The following is a 26,396-nucleotide window of genomic DNA, read 5'->3' as shown; positions in this document are numbered from 1 at the left end:
GTTATATCTTCAGGTTTTAGGAGTTGATTGCCTGTTCATTTGTAGGACTTTCTATGGTCCTGGGACTCTATCCAGTACTTTGACCATAATTTATCCTTCAAAGAGGTTGGGTTTGCAACACGTATTTCATCTGAAACATTCAGGTCAATCCGTATTTCACTGCAGATAGACCTCCATTCCCTTAGCAGTTGATCCTGCCCACTCAGTAAAGCCCTGTTTATAATAATGAACTCTCTCACTGGTTTAGATGTTGTACATTTCCTATACAGCATTACATTTTTCCATACCACCACGGCGTACATGGAAATAAGACCCAACTCTGCTCTTATGACCTGAATGGTTACACACTTCGGAAGAGACAACACTCTCTTCCAAAATAGACCCTCCAAGGATGGCCACAATCCATCCAGGAGTCCAAAGAAAGCCTCCGCGCCATAAGTAAGGATTGGAATCACCTTCAATCGGTAGAAAGATATCACAGGAATTAAAGAGAATCTTCCATATCTTTTCAAGATGATCCTACCATTGGGCCGCTAAATGTCTTGCCTTAGAGCGCAGAACCTTTTCTCTAGCATCCCTGATGCTATTTCCCAGGTGCATCCCCAGGTATACAAAGCAGTTTGTATTAAGCAAAGTATCCTTGCCTGAGTGCTATTGCTGTTTACAATTTGCCTTTCCACATGGTTGCTGTAAGGTACGCACTATGGTTTTAGTAGGGTTAATTGTTAGACTGTTTTCTGTAACACACGTCTGCAATGCATTTGCAGGCCCACCGGAGTTTGGTCTATTAAGACCAAATCATCCACGTATAACAGCCTATCCAGAGAGTTACCATCCACCTTTTCCGGAAAGCTGCAGAGTTCAACTTAATAGTCCGTCTGTGTCCAGAACCTATCCTTGCCCTCACAACTAGAACAAACAAATGTGTTGGGATTTCCAAGTCAAAGGAAACAGTGTTTAACTTAAAGTTATGAGCTTCAAGCTCTCCTTCCCGAAGCATAAGAATGTTCCATATAAAAGAGGCTGCATGTTTACCTTTTCCTAGTTCAAGACAATATAGTTCAGAACCAATCCTGGGGTTCCCTACCCCAAGTTTCAAGTAACACAAAACCAAAACAAAGGGGTCTTGAGACTCTGTTCCTAAGACAACACTTGTAGTCCCTCAAGTCTCAGGGTTCCCTTCCCCAGGACTTCACTATCTCACATAGGTTCCTTGGTACTTTCTCCTGTGCACCAAGTCGCCTTTACTTGATTCCTTTTATTGGCCTCTGGGCTTAGGGTGTACTCTTGGGTTTCTCTGGCTTCTCGTTGGCCTCCTCATGGCTCTGCCACCCTGGGCCACGCACCCCTTTTCAAATGGTAGTTTTGCCACACTACATTCACTTATTAAAGTTAGCTGTTTGGCCTCCTTCAGCTTTTAATATGTTCAAGTTCAAAGTCTGATTTAATTTGTTGTGCAAACTATATTAAATATTGTTCAATTATAGTTCAAAGTTCAATACGTTCTTATGTTGCTCAATTATAATCAGTATCCAATGTTTACTTGCTTCAATGTTAAATGTTCCTTTAGTTTGGTATTCAATATGCATAGGCTTTCCTCAATGTTAGGTTTCCATATAGTTTGGTATTCAATGTGCATTCGTTTTCAATAATTTAGCAATTCACAAACTACATGTGTTTCACTTTCATTCAGTTACATTTTTAACAAAGTGTGACTTTCATGCACTCTTTCGTTGAATTCATCTTTCTAAGCTATTGGCTTTTCTTTACAGTCACATGCAGCAATTATTTCACTTTCTTTAGTGGGAGACTTTCGATGATGTTCCTTTTTTTCACCAAGGTACGCAACCACTTCAACAATAATTTAATTGCTTAAGAATGAAGAGTTCATAGTATTCAGAGACTTTCGAAAACGTGGTTGTTGCTTTAAATAGACACGCAACCACTCCAATACAATGTACAAGTCTCTTGTTTAATTTAACAATAGTGGTTCACTTTGTTAGGCTTGCGGTTGAAGTAACACCAGTTTTCCGTACCTTGGAAACTCGCGGATTCACTTTGAAGTCATTTTCCGTAGCACGCTGGCCACAGACTTTGCAGTTTCCTTTCAGGGGGTCTTTCTCTGCCCCTCAGACACTCTTGCAGTGCCGTGGGATAAAAAGCACTCCCTTTGATGGGATGAAGGACAGCCCCGTATCTGGCCACCTTCCTTCGCCTTGCCTCTCACCCACGGAGCTGCTGCTCCCACGACACACTCGCCTGGACCCCCAGCGTCCTCAGTCTCCAATGTGCTTCTCAGGCTGCAGAACGGCTCACCATGGCTCCCATCCACGTCTCTCCTCCCACATCTGACCTCACCTATTTTATACACTTGTTTTGTTTAAAGGAGTTGCCAGTGTGAGTCCTTTCTTTTAATTGCCTGACCATAGTTAGGCTTATTAGTAAGACATGCCTTGTCTTTGCAATGGTACTCCTCTGAGGCCCTCTTCCTCGTCTCAGTAACAAAGTGGTGTAGCTGCATGCTGGTGTGTATAACTTTTAGTTGTCGCTTCCTCGTCTCAGTACTCAAGTGTCCCAGGTGGGAAAATGAGGAGAGTTAGTTTATAATAGCCCATAAAGGTTGACGGAGGGTTAGGCTTTTCATCCATAGAAAAAGGGGGATACCATGTCTCGGCCAAGGGTTCCCCACTCCCAATCTCAAGGACCCTCCATCCAGGTGATCCTCCCTTGCTTCTCCACCCCTTGGCTCAGGATCCAAGAGCGATGGACTTTCCTTGGCCACCTGCGCAGAGGATCCAAGGGAAGTAGGGGTGAGAATACCATCTAATAACACATGATCGGGGTGACTGAGAATCACTCATATCCATAAAATTACCCCTACGTAAAGAGAAAACATTATTTCCAAAAAAGGGCTGTGTGGGTCAAAGACAAAACTTCTTGTCCCAAAGCTTTCAATGCATACAAGTATATAATCTTCAAACAGTTTCTCAACAAAAAGTGGGACAGACAACATTTAAGAAATTCTATACAAAATACATAACAGTTTAATCCAGGCATTTAGACTAGCGTTGAAAATCAGCGAAACATGCATATTCCCTTAGAGCATCTAGGGAAATTGGTTTACAAATAACATATGTATATATTACATCAGAGTACAGAGAGTGACCGTGTTAATATTATAAACTGGTAACAGAAATAGGTAGTCGACACTACTGTGTTTCGGCCCAAATCAACAGCCGTTCAATAGAGCTGGTAAAGTGGTTGGCCTTCATCATGACCGGAAAAGGTTGACTCGTGGGTGTCCTACTGTTCTCTGTCAAAAGAATGCCATGAGATGAGTGGTCAGGATATGTGTGGTTTCAGAAGGTATTACAATCATTTACTGGAGCAATTAATTCTTAGTTTTGTACATGAAAGTGGCCATTTCACTGAAATGGGTCACTGATCTTACTGTGAGCGCATTATTGCTACGGTCTATGCTGGTCGCATGTCCCCTGTGTAGAATCAAGGAGAGTGTGGCCACAAATTATTGTGGTATATCTTGGAATACCTATAGGGCCACAAGATAAAGACAGAGAGAACCCATGATACCAATAGTGTAGCAGTGGGTTTCTGGTCCGTGCCCTACACACTAGTGATGTTTGTGTCGATGACCGTTTAGGACTTAATAGTCCAAGAGGGTCCCTAGGCGTGAGATCTTGAGATCCCATTGGTGGACATCTTCATCCGAATCTTCGTTTTTTAGTTATTTGGCCTGGGTCTATTTCCAGGGCTGCGGGGAAAGACATAATAAGGGATTGTGTGTCCCCTGTGCATCCATGGCAGGCGTTAGTAGTTGTGAGAGGACCATTTTGTAAACAGGCTTAACTTCCCTAGTGCCCCTATTATTGTGTACAGTGTACCATTATGGTGCGCAAGTGTCCACCCGCGTCACGGAATCAGGTGGTGCAATGTGAAAAGAAGCACACGTGCATCTCTTGCCCACGACTGTAGCTCAAATTAGTGGCAGATTTAGGCTAAAAATGCCGTGTGTGGATGGTTAGTGCGACGAGTGCTGCGATCTGAATGTGATTCCCTCAGAGGGTTTGTTAAACGGATCAGACAGAGATCTCTCTCTGGTGACAAAATCTTGGGAGCGTCCATAAAAATTATTTATATATTTTACCTGCGGATGCATAAGTTGCGAGAGGCTACCTCTCAACTCGACGCGCGTCGCTGCAGCAGTTAGTCTTGGACAGCAGTGCCGTGTGACGTTGCCTAGAGAATACTTTCAGGCTTCTCACAACAAGCGGAACAGAAATAGTAGAGTCACTGAGCCTATCAAGTGCTGAAATCTAGCGTACCAGTTCTAGTTTTTCACAGACATTCTCCAAAGGGCAATACAAAATATAACAAAGCCTTTACTGACGATGTTGTGTCAGTTATCCCCTTATTCTATTATTTACGGGTCATGGGAGAATTTAAATTCTAGTTAGGGTATACTAAGACTATTATTACAACATTTTTCTCAGATGATTTGGAAGCTGTAAAACGTAGGCAACTAGTTCTAGGGACAATGCATATCCAAGGCTGTACGTCGGATGGTATCTTACCTTTATATCGCTCAACTTCATTGCTGCTGAAATTTTTCTTTCTCCTGGTTGGTCTGATCACTTTGCCATATCCTTCCATTTTAGAGCAAAGGGGACAGCAAATTGATCAGGCCTCCAACACAACTTGCCATAACATAACATACCATAACATAACACCTTGCCATAGCTGGAAAAATATTTTTCATGATTCAGCCCGTACTTTTCAGGGCCTTTACCCGAGGATTAACCTACCACATCCAAGATATTCTGCTCACTGCTCAGCAACTTGATCTCCGTTATTGATGAAATAACCCTCCAAAAACGATTAAGAAGAATCAAATGTCACAGCCTTGGTATGCCCATTGTAGCAAGCAACAAATGATCACTTAAAAGGCTCAAAGCGAAATTGGCATATTTCCGAATCAGAGACTGATAAAACAAATCTAATCTTATATACAAGTAGAGCATCAATGAGGAAAAACTGATATTATACGGACATGATCTTCTTGCCACCCAATCTGTCCCCAGAGCTTGTCAAGGTTCTTACTTTTATATGCTTTACCCAAGTTCTCAGGCAGGAGATTGCATTTTTATCAATACTTTGCAAAACAACTATGATTTTGTTTGTATTCTCCGGTGGATACCGTACACAAAGCACTCATTAGATTGGGCCCCATTTCCGTTACTGATGCTGTTCACTTATACTATTGAATTCACAAACTTTAATTAATTTTGCCTTTAAACAGCAACCTTTTATTCTGCAATCTAAGACGTGAGGCTTCTCCCAAAGACTGCTTCCCAGCCAAAAGCTCTATTGACCATATCAGCCTGACCTCTTTGATACTTATCGGGCTTAGCAACTCTTCCTTTCTTTCTGGAATCGTCAGACAATAATTCTAATATGTAGGGATTCCGCCCTCACTTAAAAATGCAATCCTTGCCCCAGCCAGCTTTAACCAATTTACTTTGCTTGGAGAGAAATTCTGGAACAGGTTGCAATACACCATCTCAAGAAATATGTGGAAGGTCACCCTATTCTTGACCCTTGCCAGACAGGATTTCACGCAGAAATATACACGGAAGAGGAGATGAACATCATGGCTAGTGATATAAGGCAGATATCAGTAAGAGCAATGCTTTGGTATTACTAGCTTCATCAGTGGCCTACAACTCAGTCTACCATATCATCCTACTTGGTTGACTGTTGCATTTTGGAATCACTAAAGTGGTGAGACTTATCCTTAGTCTCAAGCCCAGGGACCGTATTTCTCGAGCCCTGAAATCTCTCCACTGGCTCCCGGTGGCTGCAAGGATCAAGTTCAAGACCATTTGCGTTGTCCACAAGACTTTCTGGGGCAGACACTACATCCAACGCTCCCTTCCTAAATACCTTCCTTCTCGAGCCCTTCGCTCAGCTACCTACAACTCTCTGAGGGTCAGACGCTTCTCCAGGCAGAGATCAGGGGGTAGATCTCTATCCTCCGCAGGTTCCTCAGTCCGGAAAGGCCTCCCTGCCACTCTCAAACTTGAGCTGGCCCACCAGAAGTGCCAGAGCAGCTCAAAACTTTCCTTTGCTCCTCTGCTTTCTCTCTCTCTCTTCTGCTGACCTTCCTGACCGACCTGTCTGGTTCAGCGATTGGTTACTTGGCTACCCTTAGAGTCCCATGGGGTACCAGGCTCTTTCCTGATCAGTCCCCCCTGCACTGCCTCTGGGCCTACCACGCACTTAGGGGCTGTAACTGTAACCTCTTCAGTCACTTGCCTCCTGGCACTTACCCAGAGCTGAGCTGCCCTGGTTGCACCTACTCAGAGCAATCCTGCCCTGTTTCCGCTTCCCTCTCCTTTCCACTCCCCTCCCTTCCCCTTATGTTAGGGAGAATTCTCAACAATGTGCTAATTTCCTTCACCTTAGAGACCCACAGCAACTTTGCTGGATTTTGAGGACTTGATCTTTTTACCTGGAGAGAGTGTGACCCTTTTTTCCACTCTCTCATGTGTTTTGAAATGTGTTTTACCCTTGTGTTTCCTTTGGTTATGGAGTCTACCCAACTCCATAGGCATCTTCTTTTCATTTGCGTCACACAGAAGGCTTTCCCAAGGTTTAAATACATTCTCTGGGATAAACTACTGATTCCCAGAGTAAGTAAAGTGAAATTGACTTTACTAGTCTCTTTAAATTCCTAGACCCAGCACACCCTATCTTACAATAGAGTGCTGAAGGGATTACTTAGTATCTTCTATGTCTAGATACTCATGTAGCAGTCAAATGCTACCCTTTCCTCTTGAAATGGCTGGTGGCAGTGGTTTTACAGCAAACTACCATGAGTTTTCCTGACCGCGAACACCGGTAGCGTTAAATCGTGGGGGCCATGTTTTTCAAGATGGCGCCTGAGGCCACTTTGTTTAAACAGGTCCCTTTTTTCGCCATTTCTTTGTGGAAAGGTCCTTCTAGAGTTTTGCTGTGCACGCGAAACCAGGTTTTGTTCCTTTGTTCATTTGCCTTTGGCGGGCTTCAGGACTGAAGACAGCCTCTGGCACCCGAGTGTCTGGGGTGGGCAGGAAGTGAGGGAGGTGCCCGGAACTCCCTATGCTTAGTCTCCTAGGAGACCCAAATACACTCTGGTATGATTGGCTGGCTGACTGTCCGGCAAGGACAGCCACCCTGCTGGGTGAGTGACAGCTAGGCTGGAATGAATGGGAGAGAACTGAATAAAAGGCGAATATCTTGGCTTAGAAGGCAGAGTCGACCACTGGAATGAAAGAACCAAAGACGAGCTTGAAGAGGACGGCTGCTGCAACTCCTGGACTGTTGGTTTACCCGGTGAAGCCCTGCTGCAGGTCTGAATTGCCAAGTTCACCTCTACAGAGAAACCCCTTCAAGGACGACTTCTCCCTTTGAGTTGGTGGGACCAATCAACTCGAACTGTAAGCCACCTGGACACCTTATCTCGGAGCTGGTTGAATTTCCTCAGAGTGCTGCAGGAAACCATATAACCAGGGAGAGGGACACCAGTTTGTGTGCATAACTAAAACTATTGGAATTGAAGATTTGCCAAGTGCCAGATTTGTGAACCATCCCAGTGCAGTGCAGGAGTCCCCCAGCGCCCTCCCTCTTTTCCCCACGACTGTGGCTCAGGAGCAGCGAGATCTGCAGGAACTGCCAGGAACAGAAGTCTTCAGATACATCATGTTCTTCATTTGAAAGGTACTGTGAAACGAGAGTGAAAGTGCTTGAAACTTTTGCAACTCGCAGGCCTAATCAGCTTGTGACCCAACGTATAATTCTTCTTTTTACAAACTACTTCTGTGAACTTCTACATCGACTTTACCGTTTACTTACCAGAACCGTTTTCTCCTATCCAAGACTTTAGCCCATTCACTTTGGCCCAGCCTATTGAATTGAATTGACTCTTCTGGTGAACTCAAAGTATCTGCACTGTCTAAGAAATTGTAATCCTTTTATGTTCTGAACCTATTCCTTTTTGCTCCTCCTTCAAAGTATTCTGAATGCCTCAGAAACTTAATGAGTATAGTGCTGAAGTATATTTGTGTAGGATATCTAACTGCCTCCTTATAGTGAATGTTTTATAACTGACTTTTGAATAAATTAATAAGTGTTTAACCAAGAAACCATGAGTTTAAGAGTTTATTTAAACACCTGTAATTGTAGACCTCTGTGTAACATCATTACTGCTCACATTTCCCTCTTGAGATAAGCCTGGCTGCTCAGCTCTGCTACCAAAAACTGTGTAGTACAGACTTATACCAAAGGTTGGTTTGCTTAGACCTGTAGTCTTAGTTGTGGGTAGTGATCACAAAGGGTACTGCATACCCTTATGAATGCCATATCATATCATATCAATACAAACTCTGCTCAACACTGGTGGCCCGGCAGTGAGGATAAATTGTAGAGTTGTTACATTGAGAGTTCTGCTTTACTTTTGTTCAAATAGTAACCTTCACAAGGCTAAGCACCACTAGAAAAGCAATTTTATCATGCCTGATATGGATAACTTCAGACAGGAAGCCCTGATCATTCTAACAGTAGATCAACTAAAAGATATGTGTAACGACAGGAATCTCCTTGTTAAAGGAAAGAAAAATGAATTGATTGAAAGATTGTTGAATTATCAAAGTCTGAGAAGTAGGGCTGTCACCCCTACTCCTTCAGAAAATGTGGGAAAGGTTGATGAGGATGATAATGTTTCAGAGTCTAACTCTAATGTTATTGAAGAGTCAGAAGAGTTAGAGGAGTCTCAGGATGTGAGCCCCTCTGCACCTCAACAAGCTCTTAGGCCTCAACCTTTAGCCACAGGGACCCTACCAGGTCCAGTACTGAGTCCAGAATGTGTCGCTCTAGAAAAGATAGATTAGACTTGAGTTGGAGTTCAAAAGGCTACAACTGCAAACTGAAAGTAAACATCAAGAAATCAAACTCAGAGAAATGGAAATGCAACATGCTTTTGAAACGAAGAAATTGTCTCTTGAAAATGTTTCTATTCCAGAGTCTTCTAGGTCTTCCAGTCCTAAGAGACCTCGTATGCCTAAAGAAGCTGTGAGTATGTATGGGGTGAAACTTGATATTTTGGATTGGTTGGGTGCTTTTGAATATAACTAAGGGATTCAGGGTTTCACAGGGTATCCGCTTTTATCTAGGCACCCCCAGGTTGCAACTGATGCTTTAATGGAGGTGGGGGAACTTGAAAGATTGTAATATGAAAATGTGAAGCTAGCATTGATAGCTAGATTTGGAAAAACTCCTTCCAAGTACATTAAGAGGTTTAGGACCCTCAAAAAGACTGGTGGTACCCCTTGGGCTACCTGGGTGTGTGAATGTTTGAAAAATTTAGATGGTTGGGTTAAGGATTACAGAGTTAATACTTTTGAAGGAATGAGAAATCTGTTTTTGTTGGAATCTATTTTTGATGCCTGCTCTCCTGACGTGCGACAACACTTGGCTGACTCTAAAGAGATTGATCCCAAAAAGTTAGCAAGAGCAGCTGACTCCTGGATAGCCAACAGGGCCACTCATAAGGATTCTGGGCCACTCATAAAAAAGATGAGGGGAAGCAGCACAAAGGTGAGAATAGAGATATCTCTAATTCCAACCAACCAGAAGAGGTCACCAAACTACATAAGGGTAGATCCCGTGGGAAACCTGGTAGGTCTAGTGAATCCTCTGGTGCCCAACCAGAGGGAGGTCAGCAGAAACCCCCATTCTAGAGAGCATTTGGTAAATGATATGTCTGTGGGTCTGTAGACCATCTGAAAGGAGATCCCAGATGCCTGGGTAAACCTGCAGGGGTAAGCACTGCCTCCTTAGCCTTCATCCCTGAGGAAGAAGTACAAATGGCTAGAGCTCACTTTCACCTATTGGCTGAAGAACCCTTGGGTGCTCAAGCCAATATATCCTTAGAGCCCCTGGGTCTGGGTAAGAAACAGAATATGCATGTGTATAACTCCATTCCAGATAACTCCAAAGGGTATTATATGGACAGTGTTCTTGTAAATGGCCAGGACACCCCTGCCATGCATGATAGACACTGGGGCCAGCAGAACAGTTGTGGATGAAAGCTTGTTCAAGCCTGAGGATGTTGCTAAGGTACCCAAAGGTCCCACTACATCTGCTGGAGGCTCTGACCAATCGGTTCCAATTCTACCAGCTCTCATTCAGTGTAACAATATGACAGTGAGTATCCCTGCCAGTATTCAGAGTGAGGTGCCTGGGAGAGTCCTGCTGGGGAATGACTTAGGAGTAGTGTCCAGTACCCCCAGGCCTCCCAGTAAGAGTAAACAGAACCAAACCAAATTGGCAAGAGAGGCAACCTTAACAGACCACTCTGAGCCTGTGGGACCCTCTAAAGAGACCCCCACTTTAAGCCCTTGTATTAGTAAGTCGACCTCTAATCAAGGCAAATCTGAGGCTAGAATAGTAGGGAAATGGGAGCCCCAACCAAGCTCCATCATGGCCCATCCAGTTGGAAAGTCTCTGACCCATTCTGCTTCTGAGGAAGAGATGGATAGACAGATTGGACCCCTCTCTAGGCCTGTGAGAACTGTGAATTCTCAAAGCTGGTGGAAAACCAGGAAAGATAGGTCTAAGGCTAAACACCTTAAGACTGTTGGATCTTCTACTGAAGACTCCAGTGTAAATCCTAGTGTTAGGAGGGAAACTTCTAAACCAGGTAAAGCCAGATCTCAGAGGAAGTGGAAGCATGTACCGTGCTTGACCACATCCCCTCCAGCCATGATACCCAACCTGCTCTTGTGAGAGAGGTGGTGAGGAACCATGGAGGCCCCTCTATGTCTACGGGTTACCTTTCTACGGAACCTTTGAAAAAGCCTATTGTAGATTCAGAGGTTGTCACAACTTCTGAGGGACTGTTAGATCAGATCCCCTATACCTTAAATAAGAAAGATGTACCAAACAAGGTTTGTAGGTCATATAGCTTACAAATGAAAACACCTGATATAAAGTGCCATAGGAAGGGTTACAAAAGGCTGCTGGTGTACTCAGCAAGCCACTTAACCGACTTGCAACAGGAGATCCATCCTGGTGGGGATTAGATCCTCCTGTCCCTTAGTCTGAGGGGGACAAGTGTTAGGAAGAATTCTCAAAAATATGCTAATTCACTTCCTCTTAGAGACTCCCAGCAACTTTGCTGGATTTTGAGGACTTGATCTTTTTACCTGGAAAGAGTGTGACCCTTTTTCCCCACTCCCTCTTGTGTTTTGAAATGTGTTTTACCCTTGTGTTGCCTTTGGTTATGGAGTCTCACCAACTCCATAGGCATCTTCTTTTTATTCGTGTCACACAGCACCCTCAGTGCAGTGGCACAGGGAAACCTTTTCAGGCTTTCCCAAGGTTTAAATACTTTCTCTGGGATAAACTACTGTTTCCCGGAGAAAGGAAAGTGAAATTGACTTTACTAGTCTCTATAAATTCCTAGACTCAGCACACCCTATTTTACAATAGAGTTCTGGAGGGGTTACTTAGTATCTATCCCCTGTGTCTAGATACTCATGTAGCAGTCAAATGCTACCCTTTCCTCTCAAAATGGCTAGTGGCAGTGGTTTTACAACAAACTACCATGATTTTTCCTGACCGCGAACACCGGTAGCGTTAAATTGCGGGGGCCATGTTTTTCAAGATGGCGCCTGCGGCCACTTTGTTTAAACAGGTCCCTTTTTTCGCCATTTCTTTGTGGAAAGGTCCTTCTAGAGTTTTGCTCTGCACGCAAACCAGGTTTTGTTCCTTTGTTCATTTGCCTTTGGCGGGCTTCAGGACTGAAGACAGCCTCTGGCACCCGAGTGTCTGGGGTGGGCAGTAAGTGAGGGAGGTGCCCGGAACTCCCTGTGCTTAGTCTCCTAGGAGACCCAAACACACTCTGGTATGATTGGCTGGCTGACTGTCCGGCAAGGACAGCCACCCTGCGTGGTGAGTGACAGCTAGGCTGGAGTGAATGGGAGAGTACCTAACAAAGTATGTTAGGTATCCAGCTGAATGGTGGGAAATGACAAAAAGAATTCTGAAATCAAAGTGGTCCTGCAACGGGTCAAGCGAAACCCCCTGCACATTCTTGAAATAGTGTAGGAAGTTGGTCCGAACCCAGCGGAGGGAGATCAGCTAAAAGATTTTGTTTAAAGCAAGTTTGTGTAAAGTTAAAAACCTTGTGTTAAAAGGCATCTGAGCCCGACTGAGGGGGATCAGAGATCTGAGCCCGACCGAGGGGCATCTGAGATCTGAGCCTGACTGAGGGGATCTGGGGTGAACCGTGAGTCACCCGAGAAATAATATCCTACAAACACTGTGAAAGAGGATCTGAGCCCGGATGAGATGGATCCAAGGTGAATAACATTGTATTGAGAGGATCTGAGTCTGGCTGAGGGGGATCTGAGGTGAATAGTGATTCACCATAGAAATTGAGTACTTGTGAACATCTTAAAGAGGAAAGGAACTTATTGTTTGTTTGTTGCATTAGGTCCTCTGAATCAAGAGACTTTGAAAGGCAAAGAGACTTGGGCACGGAAGGCTGTGATGCTAATGTTTGAACTGCAACCGTATGCTAGAGAAGCCAGAATCTGTGCTTAGCTCGAGTGTACCACCTTGTCCCGTGCTGAAAACGTGGGGAAGGCAGGCCAATGGCCTGAACATCCTGATATATAATTTTGTGAACACTTCTTTCTTTTTCATAAACATTGTTTCCCACGCTATTTGTATTTGGAGGTTATGATTGGCAATAGGTTTATCAGTATAGGCCCTTTTATTTTGACAAGAAACCACTAGGACTGCGTTATTAATTGATGGTCGTAGTTTTCTCCCATCTCTAGATTTAGGATTAGATAGTCGTTTTTCAAACCCTTTTAGTAGTTCAATAAACAAGCTTGACCTGTGGTCACTTGTATTGTCTTACTGTTGATACCATGCCTTCTTTACAGTGGGCAAGTGGATGTAAGGGGTAGGGAGATGGGTATAGGGATTAAATAATAGGGGACAGGGGCATGGGAGGGAATCCCCCCTAAATATAAAAAAAGTTTTTCAATTTGTTTTTTCGTAAAAAAGATTTTTGCCAATAAAAATAATTGAAAAAACCCACCGATGAAAGAACATAAAACCGTGTAATGTGTTCATAGCATCCAGATTGGACTACGGGAATTCAATATACCTTAGCCTTGTATGCTACGCAACCTTCAAACTAGAAATGGTGCAAAAGGCAGCGGCCAGGTTAATTCTAAAATGGCCTTGAAGTGAACATATCAAACCAATCTTGCAGCAACTCCACTGGTTAACGGTGGCTCAGTGCATCCATTCACTGACTTTAAGACTCTTTGCTTTATTCACAGAGCTTTCTATGAGACAGGACTCTTATTTGTATCCAGATATTAAAAACTCCTCTCTCAGTCATTCATTATGTGCCGGCGGCACAAGCTTACTTTTTATTCCTTAACACAAGCTTGAACAAACCAGTGGAAGATCTTTTTTCGTGCAAGTGGCTGGTCTTTGGAATGGCATCCCTGGATAATAGATTGTTTTCAGACTTTAGCTTCTTAGATATGCTTTATTGCTTAGTTACATGAAGCTACATGAAAGGCAACCAACCACTGGGTCCCATCACCCAGGCATAACTGACATCAGGTAGAACATTCATACAGCATTCACACATCAACATTCCAACATGACATCACAGGGTCTCACATTCACAAGCAAGTACTTCACCACACATCTCCCTCCTTTCCAATGACGCACATCCACTTGACATTCACTAACAAGCACATCACAACACATCTCCTTCCTACCACAACCATCACTGACATAGGGAACACAACACAAGGCATCCATACATCAAAACATCCACACCGTGCATCTTTTTAACGAGAGATGCAACTCAAAATGAAATTCAGGGACGCTATCCCTACCTAACTCGGACACTATCCCTACCCTCATCTTTGGATACGCTATCCCCACTCCGGGTCTCTACCCCTTTTCTACACTTAACAGGGACGCTATCCCTAAACCTTATGCTAAGTGCTAAGGGACGCTATCCCTTCTCAACAGGGACGCTATCCCAACACTCCTTTTGAGGGACTTGGTACGCTATCCCCATACTGATACCTAGTATCCCTACTTCACTCAGGAACACTATCCCTATACGGATGGGAAACTCTATCCCTTAAACTGGTGCGGGATGCTATCCCTACTTCACTCAGGGACGCTATCCCTATACATATGAGGGATGCTATCCCTAAACTAGTGCGGGACGCTATCCCTACTTCACTCAGGGACGCTATCACTATACAAATGAGGGACGCTATCCCTAAACTGGTGCGGGACGCTATCCCTACTTCACTCAGGGACGCTATCCCTATAAAGATGAGGGACACTATCCCTAAACTGGTGCGGGACGCTATCCCTACTTCACTCAGGGACGCTATCCCTATATATATGAGGGACGCTATCCCTAAACTGGTGCGGGACGCTATCCCTACTTCACTCAGGGACCCTATCCCTATACAGATGAGGGACGCTATCCCTAAACTGGTGCGGGACGCTATCCCTACTTCACTCAGGGACGCTATCCCTATACAGATGAGGGACGCTATCCCTAAACTGGTGCGGGACGCTATCCCTACTTCACTCAGGGACGCTATCCCTATAAAGATGAGGGGCACTATCCCTAAACTGGTGCGGGACGCTATCCCTACTTCACTCAGGGACGCTATCCCTATATAGATGAGGGACGCTACCCCTAAACTGGTGCGGGACGCTATCCCTACTTCACTCAGGGACGCTATCCCTATACATATGGGAAACACTATCCCTATTTACACAATGGATGGGCACTATCCCTCCTTCACACTAGGGAAGCTATACCCTGTACCCCAAATGGGACGCTATCCCTGCTACATGCTCTTGACGCTATCCCTGTACCGCAAATTGGATGCTATCCCTACACCTTCATACCGATTTCACATTGATGGGACGCTATCCCACAATTTTCAACATTTGCCACGCTTTTCAACATCGGCGACTCACTTCACACATACAACATTTTACATAGTTACAAATCCCTGTTATTATAAATCTGCCCAAATACATTTGTGTGTGCCTAACAGTCCATGCTGCCTTAATGCAGCCTACTTTGTCTCTATGGGCATACTTTCAAAATCCTAAAAGTCTATGTTGTATCAAACAACGTTATCCTGCAAGTCCTCAAAAGGTTAATTCTATCTCACTCAGGGCTGTCTCTACATATCCATGCCTGCACCACGTGCTTCAACTTAAATCAACAAGGGAATGATGCGTCTTAAACAGTCCATGAAAGTCCATTTCAACCTGTAAATCCTCAAAGCGTTACACTACTCTTAACACAGGTCTGACTAAGCCACATTAACACAGCCCTTACAGCTCGATGCACAGCACTTGTACACCTCATTAACCTGTTAACAGATCCTTAACACGTCCTGAAATCACATTAACAGAACGTGCATCACTGACATTGCAGGTAAAATTACTAAAGGATACATTAATCTCCAGCAACACAGGAGCCTCCTCTTCAGACCCACGTACATGTGCTCTTCGGTCCCTCTTCAGCCAAGGCTGCGCTGTCCTTGTATCTGCACACCGCCGCGGCCGACTGCCAAAACACTTCTTTGCCCTGTCCAAACCAAAAACCGGAGCTGGGCTGTTCCTGTGTGTCCTTGTGCTTGCATACCGCTGCGGCCGGCTGCCACACTCTTTTTTGCTCTGATCATGCAGTATGTGGCACACTAGGTCCCGTAGGCCACCTCCTAAAGCACCCATTAAACTCCTCCTCAGCACGTAGACATACGCTGCCGGGTTCTTTACTCGAACATAGCTTGCAGCCCTAACACGAAGCAGCACCCGCAATGACCACGTAGTAAACGAACAATAGCACCAGCATTCTACTCCTACGCCGGTCCTCCTCGCTTACTGGGGGACATCACCACTTCCCTCAGAACATCTGAGCTCGACGAAGCTCCTGCCAGGGCAATGCCCCAACAGTTACCTTCACCTTCAAATCCTTTGCATCTCCATGGTGAAAGCAAATGAATATACTGCAACCACCAATGACAGTATCTCCTGAAGTGAACGTTGGACCAAGCTCTTTCACTCTCGCATTCCTGTAATTTCCCTCTTATATCGCTGGAGCACACCAATATACTGGGGCTTCTTTCACTACAGCGACACCTTTGCAGTGCATACGATTATCGCTTCACACCATATGGCACCTGCTCCACTGTTGGGGGCTTTACATCCAAAATACTGGGGCTTCACTGTTGGGGCTTTACTTTACTTTCGTCCTTTGCCTTACTTCTCCCCAAATATCTCAACTCTTCACCTTATGTGGCTTAATTTTAAAGGCCAGCGCTTCTCTTTAAATAGTTTCTCTTAGGCTTTGTTGCTTGATTCCACAGCCCTTCCTTTTCTACTGTTATTTGGCAGTGTATGGCTCATAAGTTAGCGCTGATAGTTCCTCTTCTTTCCCCCTGGGTGATGGGCTTACTTCTGTATTTCTGGGGGGCAGTGGATCCTTCTCTTCTTTTGCTGCACCTCCTCAGCTGTTTCTTCTTCTCCTTCACTGTGGGTCCTTAGTAATCCTAGTCACCATTGTTAGAAAGCACCTTCTTCAGACTTCTTTATCTTCTTAGATATACTTAATTGCTTAGTTACATGAAGATACATGAAAGGCAACCGCTGAGTCCCATCACCCAGGTAGAACTCTCATAGAGCATTCACACATCAACATTCCAACATGACATCACAGGGTCTCACATTCACAAGCAAGTACTTCACAACATAGACCACCTTCAATTCATGCGCCACATTAAAGCTTTTCTCGCTCCACAATAATGCTGATCTTCTGCCCCCTTACTCTAATTTTGTAACATACAGGTTTTATGTATTTCTGCACCATGGTGCCCTAAGGGTGCAAAAACACATTTAACATAACATAACATAGTAAAATTAATAGGAACAAGCACGCATGCACAAACAGAAAGTGTAGCAGGGCCACTCAGATCTGTGATACTTCCCACAATGATCACCAACTTTAGTGTCAAAAAAAGACATTCCAGAAGATTTGATTAACAAAAATAAAGCATTCATTAAAGGTATGTGTTGGAGATAGAGGGAAAAGCAAAGTAGAAGTTTTTATTTGTGGGTGCCTGCAGGGCCCACCTGAATCTGCACCACCGTCAACCAATTTTCCTTGTAGTAGATGATGGTATCGTCTCCGCTTTACCGCCAAAAATCACTGGTACTACCTTTCGGTAATATCGGCGGTGGAAATACTGCCAACTAATATCCCCTTTGGAGTCCTATGGACTCCATTAAATGGGGATTAACAAAGGCAAACTCCCACTTGTAATCAGGTGGTTTTACTGCCAGAGGTAATACATCCAGTGGTAATACTGTCTGACCAAGTAGCGGTATCGGTTATTCTGTTTGCCAGCATTATGGAAGATTTACCACCGAAATACCGGAAAACCATGTATGGTTCCAGAGATGCAAGCATTTTGGGTAATGGATGTTGGTAGATCCTTAAGTTGCAATTCAGGTCCCTGAGTTTGACGCACGTTCGGATGATTATTTGGGGTTTCCAGACTTTGACGACCAGTGACAGTCACTCTGAAGATTTTATGGGTCCTTTGATTCCCATGTTGCACAATTGAAGAAGTTCGTTTTGCAGCCACTCCAACTGGAACCAGTCTCACTCTGTGGGTGTTGGCTCGTTCCCCCTTCTTGAGCACAAATATCTTTTTTTAAAACTTCAGGGTACTGCAAGGATGCCCGTGCCCTTGCAACCTTCATCAGAAATTATCATCTTCGGGCCATCTCAACCAACATTGCAATCTCAAGGACCTGTTGTAGGGTACACATTTTGGTTCTCCATGACCTTTGTTGCACAGTAGGGTCTGTCATACTATGGACATGACTCAACAGACTGAGCCACACTGGGTATACGTTACCTCTATCATTCTTAAACCTTAACAAAAAATGCACAAAAAAGACCATGCATCAGAACCCCACCCTAACACTTTTCTCCCTGCTTGTTCTCCCTCTTGGAACGAAATGAACTAGTCAAAGCAAATCCTTCTCTACCAGTCACTGGTAATCCACGCTTGGTTAGCCAGTTTGCATAAGAAAATATAAGTCAAAATATAAGTCAAAATAAAAGTCTGATCAGTCTCTAATCAATTGGATCAGTGCAAGCAAAATAAGAAGCCTCTTTAAACATTCACAAGGCCTTCATAGCGTTCACAGTCTCTTGTTTCATGATTAAAAGGATATCCTTGTTCCACTGGTTTCTGGCATTATTGAAAGATTTCCTCTTTTTGAACGGTGTCCACTTTGGTGCTCTGATCTGGCCTGCAAGCATTGTATTGTCAACATAGCCAGGACAGCATCTCCCACCCAGTTGTAGTTCAGTTTCAGAGGCTGGGAAGAGCCAGCCAGGTCTTGTGTCTCTAGTATCTACAGGAGAGTTTCTCAGTGTCCGATAACCTCAATTTCCAAGGATTATGATCTCCACCCTCCTCCATTCAGTCCTAACTGTCTTCTGAGCCTGGTCATCATCTTTGCCACACCATGTGCTAATTCCTCCTGTCATCGTGTGGTTGGCCGCTTCACATCAGGGTTCCAACACTGCCCCCTGCCTTGGGCAAGACTTGCTCTCTTGTCCTTTCCTACTCTGGCCGGTTCAAACCTCACTATGTTCGTCTCTTTCCTTCTGTGTTCCAGCTGCCTTTGGGTGGTTCTCTGCTGTCACCATTTATTGTACACCATCCAACCCTGATGTTCTCCTCTTTTCACCACGTATTACTCTTCTCCTTACAAATCTTGCTGCTCTTCTTCTTTCATCACCTATTGCTTTCCTCCTTTAACCCTCTGTTCTTCTTTCACCACCTGTTATTCTCCTAAATCTACCATCTGCTGTTCTCCTCCTTCCATTCTCTCTCTTCCACCACATGTTGTTCTCTTCTTCTGCCCTCTGCTGTTCTTCTCCTTTCACCCTCTGCTGTTTCCCTTTCACCACCTGTTGGCCTCCTTCTTTCACCCTCTGCAATTCTCCTTTATTTCCTTCTTATCTCCATACTCCAGCATTCCTTCCACTCTTTCTCTTCTCCATAGCACCTTGTGGCCAGCTCTTCCAATATCAACTCCATCCATCCAAATTCTGCTCCTCTCTTAACTACAAACGCCTACCCATGCTGCTTTCCAATCATTGCTTATATCCCCTTAGTGCTTCTGCCCCAGTGATAGGCCTGGGTTTAAGGTTTCGAGGTAGGCACCATTGATCACTTTGCTTAGCTATTGGTTTGATTTTAAAGTCAATTGTGGTTCAGTTGTTACACAAGCCAGTGCTAGTGGAGTGCAGAGAGACTGCACCATGGCTATAACCCATGAGTCCGACCTCTTGGGATTGAACTGTGCATCACCTTGTGCATGCCTGGGTGAGTGCCACCTCCACAGTTGACCAGAAACTGACTCCCTCCGGAGGATTGCCAATTAATTTTTCTTTCCGCTGAACAAGGTGGGTTATAAGCAAGTGGGTCAATTGGGTATTTGAGTGTCCCTTTTTTGGGGGGTTGTGGAATAGGCTTAGAATCCTGATGCCAATGTAATTGCTTCTCTTTAGAGCCTGAGAACAACTGGTGTGTCCAGTTGACATTTCACTGCCTGCTGGAGGGCGCTCTGTCAGGGTTTCCAGGAGACTCTCCTGAAGAGTAGGGAAAGAGGAACATTTTATCACTGGCTGCCCTGCATCCGTACCATCTCCAAGCAACTTTCCTTGCGATGTGATCATACCTGCAACTTCCAGATGCCATCTCATTCTGAGTGACATCACCAGCAACAGAATTCCAGAATGAGGGACACACAGAACGAATGTGAAACACCGCGAGGACACGATTCAAATAAATAACTTAGAAGAGCTAGTGCAGATATCATGAGGCACATCACACCAACACAACACTGATATCACATTTTGAAGAAATTGAGGCTGAATTTGTATGCAATATGAGCAAAAAACCCTCCTATATTTATAAACTCAGGTATTTCAGGCATGTGATAGGGAAACACCTATTTTACACTGATATTATCACACAAATGTTACCTTCAAGGCATCAGGATTTGCAAAATAGGTGGTCCCTCCGAAGCAGATGGGTATCCAGATGTCCAGTATTTGGGCAGCTACGTGGCTCAGAGGCAGGTAGCTCACAGTCACCTCATTATCCGTCAGGTTCAGACTCTCACCAAATGCCTTCGTCACCCAGGTGATCTGTAGCACCACGGAAATTAAAAGAAGCCGTGATAAGCATTGTGTCAAAACTTTGTGTCTCCAATATCAGATTTAAGTAAAGGCAAACGAGAAATGGCACTTAACCATTACTCCTACAATTTAGCCTCCTTAGATCGCCCATTAATTTATATGGCTATATATATAGCACTTAATGCCAAACTGCTCCAGCTTCTAAACGCCAGATTGGGGAACATTCTATGCTGCACAGCATTGTCTTGTTCTCAAGGCAAGTGTGTTGCCCTTAAACTATCCTCATGGTAAATCAGGTGGTACCTACAGTTGTTTTCTTTTTAACTCGATGCAGCCAGACCAAAAAGTCGACCCAGAAATCATGGTCGGAATGGCACAAAGGGTAATATGTCTACTGGGTAACACCAACAGCGCATTAACCACAGAGAGGAGTAGGTATATTTTAGTAAAAACTGCCCCCCAAGATGATAGAATTGGCCTTATCTGAATCAGCGACAGACGCAAAAGGCAAGCTCTGCGAGGATACCTTCATTAAAGAGATGGCAAAATTTGCCAGTGCATATGCGGCAATAGACAGGGCACAAGCCACGTTGAAGAGGGTTTTTGGGAGTAAAGTTTTCGGAAGGGCTTGCAGAGTTCGGGCCGCTCGCGCACTGCTATTCGACCTACAGGCCCAACTATGGTAGCAAAAACGGATGGAGAGAACAGCAGGAGCGAAAACCGAACCCCTTCTTCCAATCAAGGGGAAAGGGTAGAGTAAGAGGTTGGAGAGCCAGCAACAGAGGTCAACAAGCAATTACTGTATTTAAGGGGCTTTAATGGCTTGCTTTACAACCATAATAATATATGCCACTACCTGATGTTGACATTCTACAGCCTTACTATGGACAGGAATGGGTGTATGCGGCTACTTTAGAAGCAGATTGGACAGCAGGGGTCATTTCAGAGCACAGTCTTTAATGTCTACTTGAACGTGTCAAATGCAATATAAACACACATCATGCAGTGCCCACGATCTGAACGGTATCATAAGAGTTGCAGTCGTGTCGGAACCCAGGGTCTCTTCATACTCACATTGTCGTGGCTGAGCATCACACCCTTCGGCCTTCCTGTTGTCCCGGAGGTATAGATCAGGGTGCAGCACTGGTTGGCCTTCCGGGAAGCGATGATGTTATCCAGCTTGGAATCAGGAACACCTGTCCCCAGCTCCATAAAGTCTTTCCACTGGAGAGAGATAGATCATGAGACGATTCAGCAAAACCACAAAGAGAGGTGGACAAATGGTCTTGAGACCATTCACAAAGGATGACAGAAGTGAGTAGAACCAGTTCATCCAATCAGAGGACATTATAAGCCAGGAGAACTGTTAGCATATTTGTATTCAGATATATGGGGTATCTACCGGATGAGAGGGTAAGAAGTGAGGTGGGACACCTTGACCTGATGTCTGAATACCTCATGAGTGTGGCAGCAGGTGGCAGAGCATTACTGGATGTACCCTATCCAGGGGCGTAGAAGACACACAAAATCTAGGGAGGAGTGGGGACACCTTGAGGACTTTGCTAAAGACACAACCTAATCCAAACTGCCGTAAAGCAAAGTGCTGAAGTGTTAAAACCACTATCAATGTATTTGTTAGATTTATTTTAAGAAAGAACATCAAATAATGGCAGGTTTAAAAACACAGTTACACTTCAAATAAATTGTGTATTTCTCATCTACGGCACAATATTTAAAGATGATAGTAAACACATTTTTATCAAAACAGTTACAAATCAAGTATTTGTGCACTGCTAAAACAAACTTTCAAACATTTGAAATCTAACAGGGATTTTAAGGAAACAAAAGTGTCTTAATCTCTCTCTTTGAAAATCTAAAGTCGGTGTAGTGAGGGTGCTTTAATATTCAATGCTGGAAAAGGACCCATTTTACTTCATGCAGGGTGTGGGATGTTCTTACCCATGTATCCGAGCCCTACCTCAAAAACTGTGCAGTACTGGCATTGAAAACATCATGACGGCCAGAGCTTCCCAGAAAATGCACAGGGAAATGCATGAAGAATAGGCTGCCACTCATTTTTGCCGATGTTATGGGCACAGAAGGGCACTGCCTAAAACCACCATTGGACTACCCACACAGTAGCCTGAAACCATTGGGAATGGCAATGCTGATTGGCAAAAGCAACCTAGAATTGTGGGGAATTCATTTTCTTAAATCCCAAAAATGGGTGCATTACCAGTACTCACCACTATCAGAAAGCCGGCGTTTTAAAACTACCAGATTTTTTTTGTGTAAAACTGAATAAATGAACCCAAAGCATGCCAAAGAAAGACTTACTGAGGGGTGGATACAATGTAAAGTTATATTCTGAAGTGACTTGAAGGTTTATAACAAGACTGGCTGAGCTGTGGATTTCAGCAGTTTAAGTAAATTTGGACTGAAAGACACTAAAAAATCTAAATGTTTAAAAGAAATGAGTGACCTACTTTTGAGTGTCACATAGGTTGCGATTGTTTTAATGTCATAGTTTTAAACTTAGAATCAGCATTCTAGCTGCATATGTAAAAATGGTTAATTTTATTTGAATGCAGAAAACTGGGTAACTAAAAGTGACATTAGCTGGGGCCCGGCTTAAGGAACTGAATTCTGCCCACCAGCTACCCATGACAGGAGATGAGACTTGCACAACAGCTGTGTTCCCAGGCCTATCTGCCTTTTGCTGCTCCCACCAAAAGGGATATGACACTTCCCTGATTGAATTACCTGGGCTCTGCAGGAAATTGAACAAAGCCCTGTCCTGACTCAGGCAAATGTTTTATTATGGGGGCCGTAAAAGTGGCTTCCTCCTGGAAGGAAAGGGGAGGAGCACTGCCTGTGAGAGCAAGCTGGCTTGGCAGAACTGGAAAAACCAGAAATTCAACCTTGTGCTGGGGGGAAACCACACCCCTGTAGCCAGAATATGGTTTTAGAAAAAGATGAATAACTCATAGTACGGACTTGTCATAATTATTTAAATGATACCATAATTTTTGTGATTTTTCTGCCCACATTTTAAGAGGTTTTTAGAACCGGTGGCATGATCTGGGGGCAAACTAGCAGTTAAGAGGGTATTACTTAAAATGTATGCATGTTAAAAATCTGACACTTCATCAAGTAATGTCCATACTCCTTGCGCACATGTGTATAAATTTGGGGTAATGTCCGAAATTACGAAACCAGTTAAAAAGTGCAAATGTTGCCATTTCTGAATGCAAGCTCCCAGGAAGAGCAGATTTGGACAGGGTATACCTCCTGTGATATGTGATGGGTGCATGTAATTTTAAACAAATGTGTACCTGTGCAAATATGTCTTTTTGATAAAATATAGATTGTGTGTAATTTGACAGGGGTGGGTTCTCTGTACCATAAACAGACCTCATCATGATGACACTTCATTTCATTCCCCCAATCAAGGGGAAGAGGATGAAGTGGCCAATGACAAGTGGAGAGGGGTAGAGCCTAGTGATGCTGCACACACACCCATTTTCAAAACACATAAAAGCAGACAGTCAGGACAGATAGGGACAGTCAATTCCATTTTCTGCAACGCGCTCTGCCGGACCATACCACATCCAGAGATCCAGACTTCAAATCCATCAATCTCCAGAGAAACCTGTGCAGAAAGATCCAGAAGCAGTGCTGTACCCAGAGAGAGCAGAGCTGACCCAGACCACTGTTAGCAGAACCAGAGAGCTGACCCAGATCACTGTGAAGTGCAGAGACCAGACCAGAGTCCAGTCTAAAACCTGACCAGATCCGTGGCGAGGCCCATTCTATTTCTAAATATATTGTGATTACCTAGTAGAACTGTGCAGAACCAATCTCTTAGTTAAAATAATATAATTCAAACTATTTTAATCTAACCAGAACTGTCTCCTAACTGTCACCTGTCATTTGCAAAGCTGTCACCTGTCATTTTCTAGTTGCTAGCTGTCACTTGTCTTTTTGAACTTTAAAATTTCAAATCTGAAAAACGACCTTTACCATATCGCTCATATCTCCGTGACCGTTTGTCCTAGAGACTTGCAGTAACTTTCCTCTGAAAGCTGGGAATCATGGCTTTTTAACGAACCTAGAACCGCATTCCGATTCTCGATACTTTTGCCGCAAACGCGAAAAACGCACGCGCGAATTTTACCGCGATTTGCAAATTTCTCCACGTGTGAAAACAGCAGTTCTTGCTTTCCTTGCTAAAATTTCGTTTGCCTCTTAAGAACCATCCCTGAATCATTGCTAGAGTGAACCTGGACTAATATTAACTAGATACCACTCACCCTGAACCTCTAGGGGGAATTAAAAGCATTCTAGCATATTTTTCACTTCATTGCCAGCACATATAAAAGCATTTTGGGCCTGTGTTTCAAACTTCTGTAGTCTAAGCTTGCTGGGGTGAACGGGATTACATTTGATTGCATTTCTGAGAACTGTGTGCTTTCCTTCCATTTCCTTGCATTGCATAAAGGGGGGGAGTGAATTGCCAGAGAAAAGTGATTACATTGTTTTGTTGAAATCATATTGAGTATTTTCTGTATTGCATTTTTCATTCAACATTACATCCATCTGAACTTATATAAAGTATTCTCTTCCACCTTATTCTTCTGTTCCTATTCACAAGTGTGCTAGTGCCAGACTATCCATTGTTGATTACTGCTCAGATTAAGTGTGATATTCAATTATTAAATTATTATAAAGTGTGATATATATATCTATTGTTTAAATTATCAAATAAACCTTTTTAACTTGCAAAACAGAACTACTTCTTGGCTCAGTGGGGTCAGGGGGATTCCAAGAGAGGGGTGTTATATAGGGGTAGTCATCCAGAACGCATGAACTGGACATAAAGATATATCAATAAGGGTTTCCATTCAGTATCCCAGACTAGGCATTGACTTAGCTGTAGTGTTGAATTGAATCCTCTTACAAATTGGGGGCTCGTGCCGGACGTTTGGATTAGATCTATCACTTGTGCAGATTAATACAGCGTGCCAGCTGACCAGATACACATATCCGGTCGGATCACACGCTGTGTTACGCTGTAAAGCACTCCTCAAAGGAACGCTCTAAGGAAAAGGTCTGTTTTGCAAAAATAAAATACAAACTTCTGTAAGCCAGGAAGGAACTCAAATCTCTAGAATGACGACCTTAGTAGACATGAAAATAGCCAGAGAGCACTTCTTACATAAGTTATTTGTGAGAGGTGAGTGGACTCACCAGGACCGCATGGTCTGGTTGCAGGCCATCACGCAACAGGTCACAGAAACAGGGTCAGATAAATGGAGAGATCAGGGTCCCTTACATGTGGCCCTGAGTGAACTATACATGGCTCCTAAAGCTAAGGATGAACAAGACAAGATGGTTAGGATAGCGGCATACCTGTACCTATATATGGGAGACATGCAGGATAAATGTACTGAAAGCCAAGATCTGGCAAATAAGCGACAGATGGCGTTAGAGAAGGTCCAATCTGACCTGGTCTCTTCTGAGCAGAGGCTGCAGGGGAGCCAGGAGTCAGAAAATGAGAGTAGACAGCACATCATTAAAATAAAGAAGGATATGGACATCCTGCAACAGGAAAAGGCTGACCAGGATACCAGATTTCTGGCCTTGCAGAAGGAGTACCAAGAAGGTTTGGACTCCCTACTGCAGAGCCAGAAAAAGCTGGAGCAACAGTTAGACTTCAATAGGGTATGTGCTGAGCAGGTAGTCACCCTGCAAAGCCACCTAGATAGGGAGAAGGCAGAGAGCAATAAACTGATTTTGAAAGACCTGGATACCCAGGCAGAGTTTGACCAGGAGCGCCAGAAAGCTGGTGCCTTCCAAAGGCAAAGGGACGACCTGGCGGCACAGATGCAGGCTCTTAGTCAGGAAAGGGATACCTTAGGCCAGGAAGTCTGCCACTTAAAAAGGAAAATGGAAGAAAATCACCTGGCCCTCCAGGGACTGGGTGACCTCCAAAAAGAACACCATAACCTGTTAGAGCACACCAGGAAGG

The 26,396-nt window shown here is 44.0% G+C and overlaps 1 protein-coding gene across 2 annotated transcripts in view; it reads right to left on the bottom strand.

The window, feature by feature from the left end:
• Nucleotides 1-26,396, bottom strand: part of LOC138511212 (long-chain-fatty-acid--CoA ligase ACSBG2-like) — a 791,265-nt gene that overhangs the window by 407,876 nt on the left and 356,993 nt on the right. For both annotated transcript variants that reach the window (XM_069626739.1, XM_069626740.1), the window contains exons 6-7: nt 21,440-21,589; nt 20,210-20,374 (exon numbers count right to left, since the gene is read on the bottom strand). In XM_069626739.1, coding sequence (XP_069482840.1) covers nt 20,210-20,374; nt 21,440-21,589 — 315 coding nt within the window. The remainder of the gene's footprint in view (nt 1-20,209; nt 20,375-21,439; nt 21,590-26,396) is intronic.

Source organism: Ambystoma mexicanum, chromosome 6p (assembly GCF_040938575.1).
Source record: "Ambystoma mexicanum isolate Mex_15411 chromosome 6p, UKY_AmexF1_1, whole genome shotgun sequence".
Lineage (NCBI taxonomy): Eukaryota > Metazoa > Chordata > Amphibia > Caudata > Ambystomatidae > Ambystoma > Ambystoma mexicanum.
This window is presented reverse-complemented; position numbering and strand designations above follow the sequence as displayed.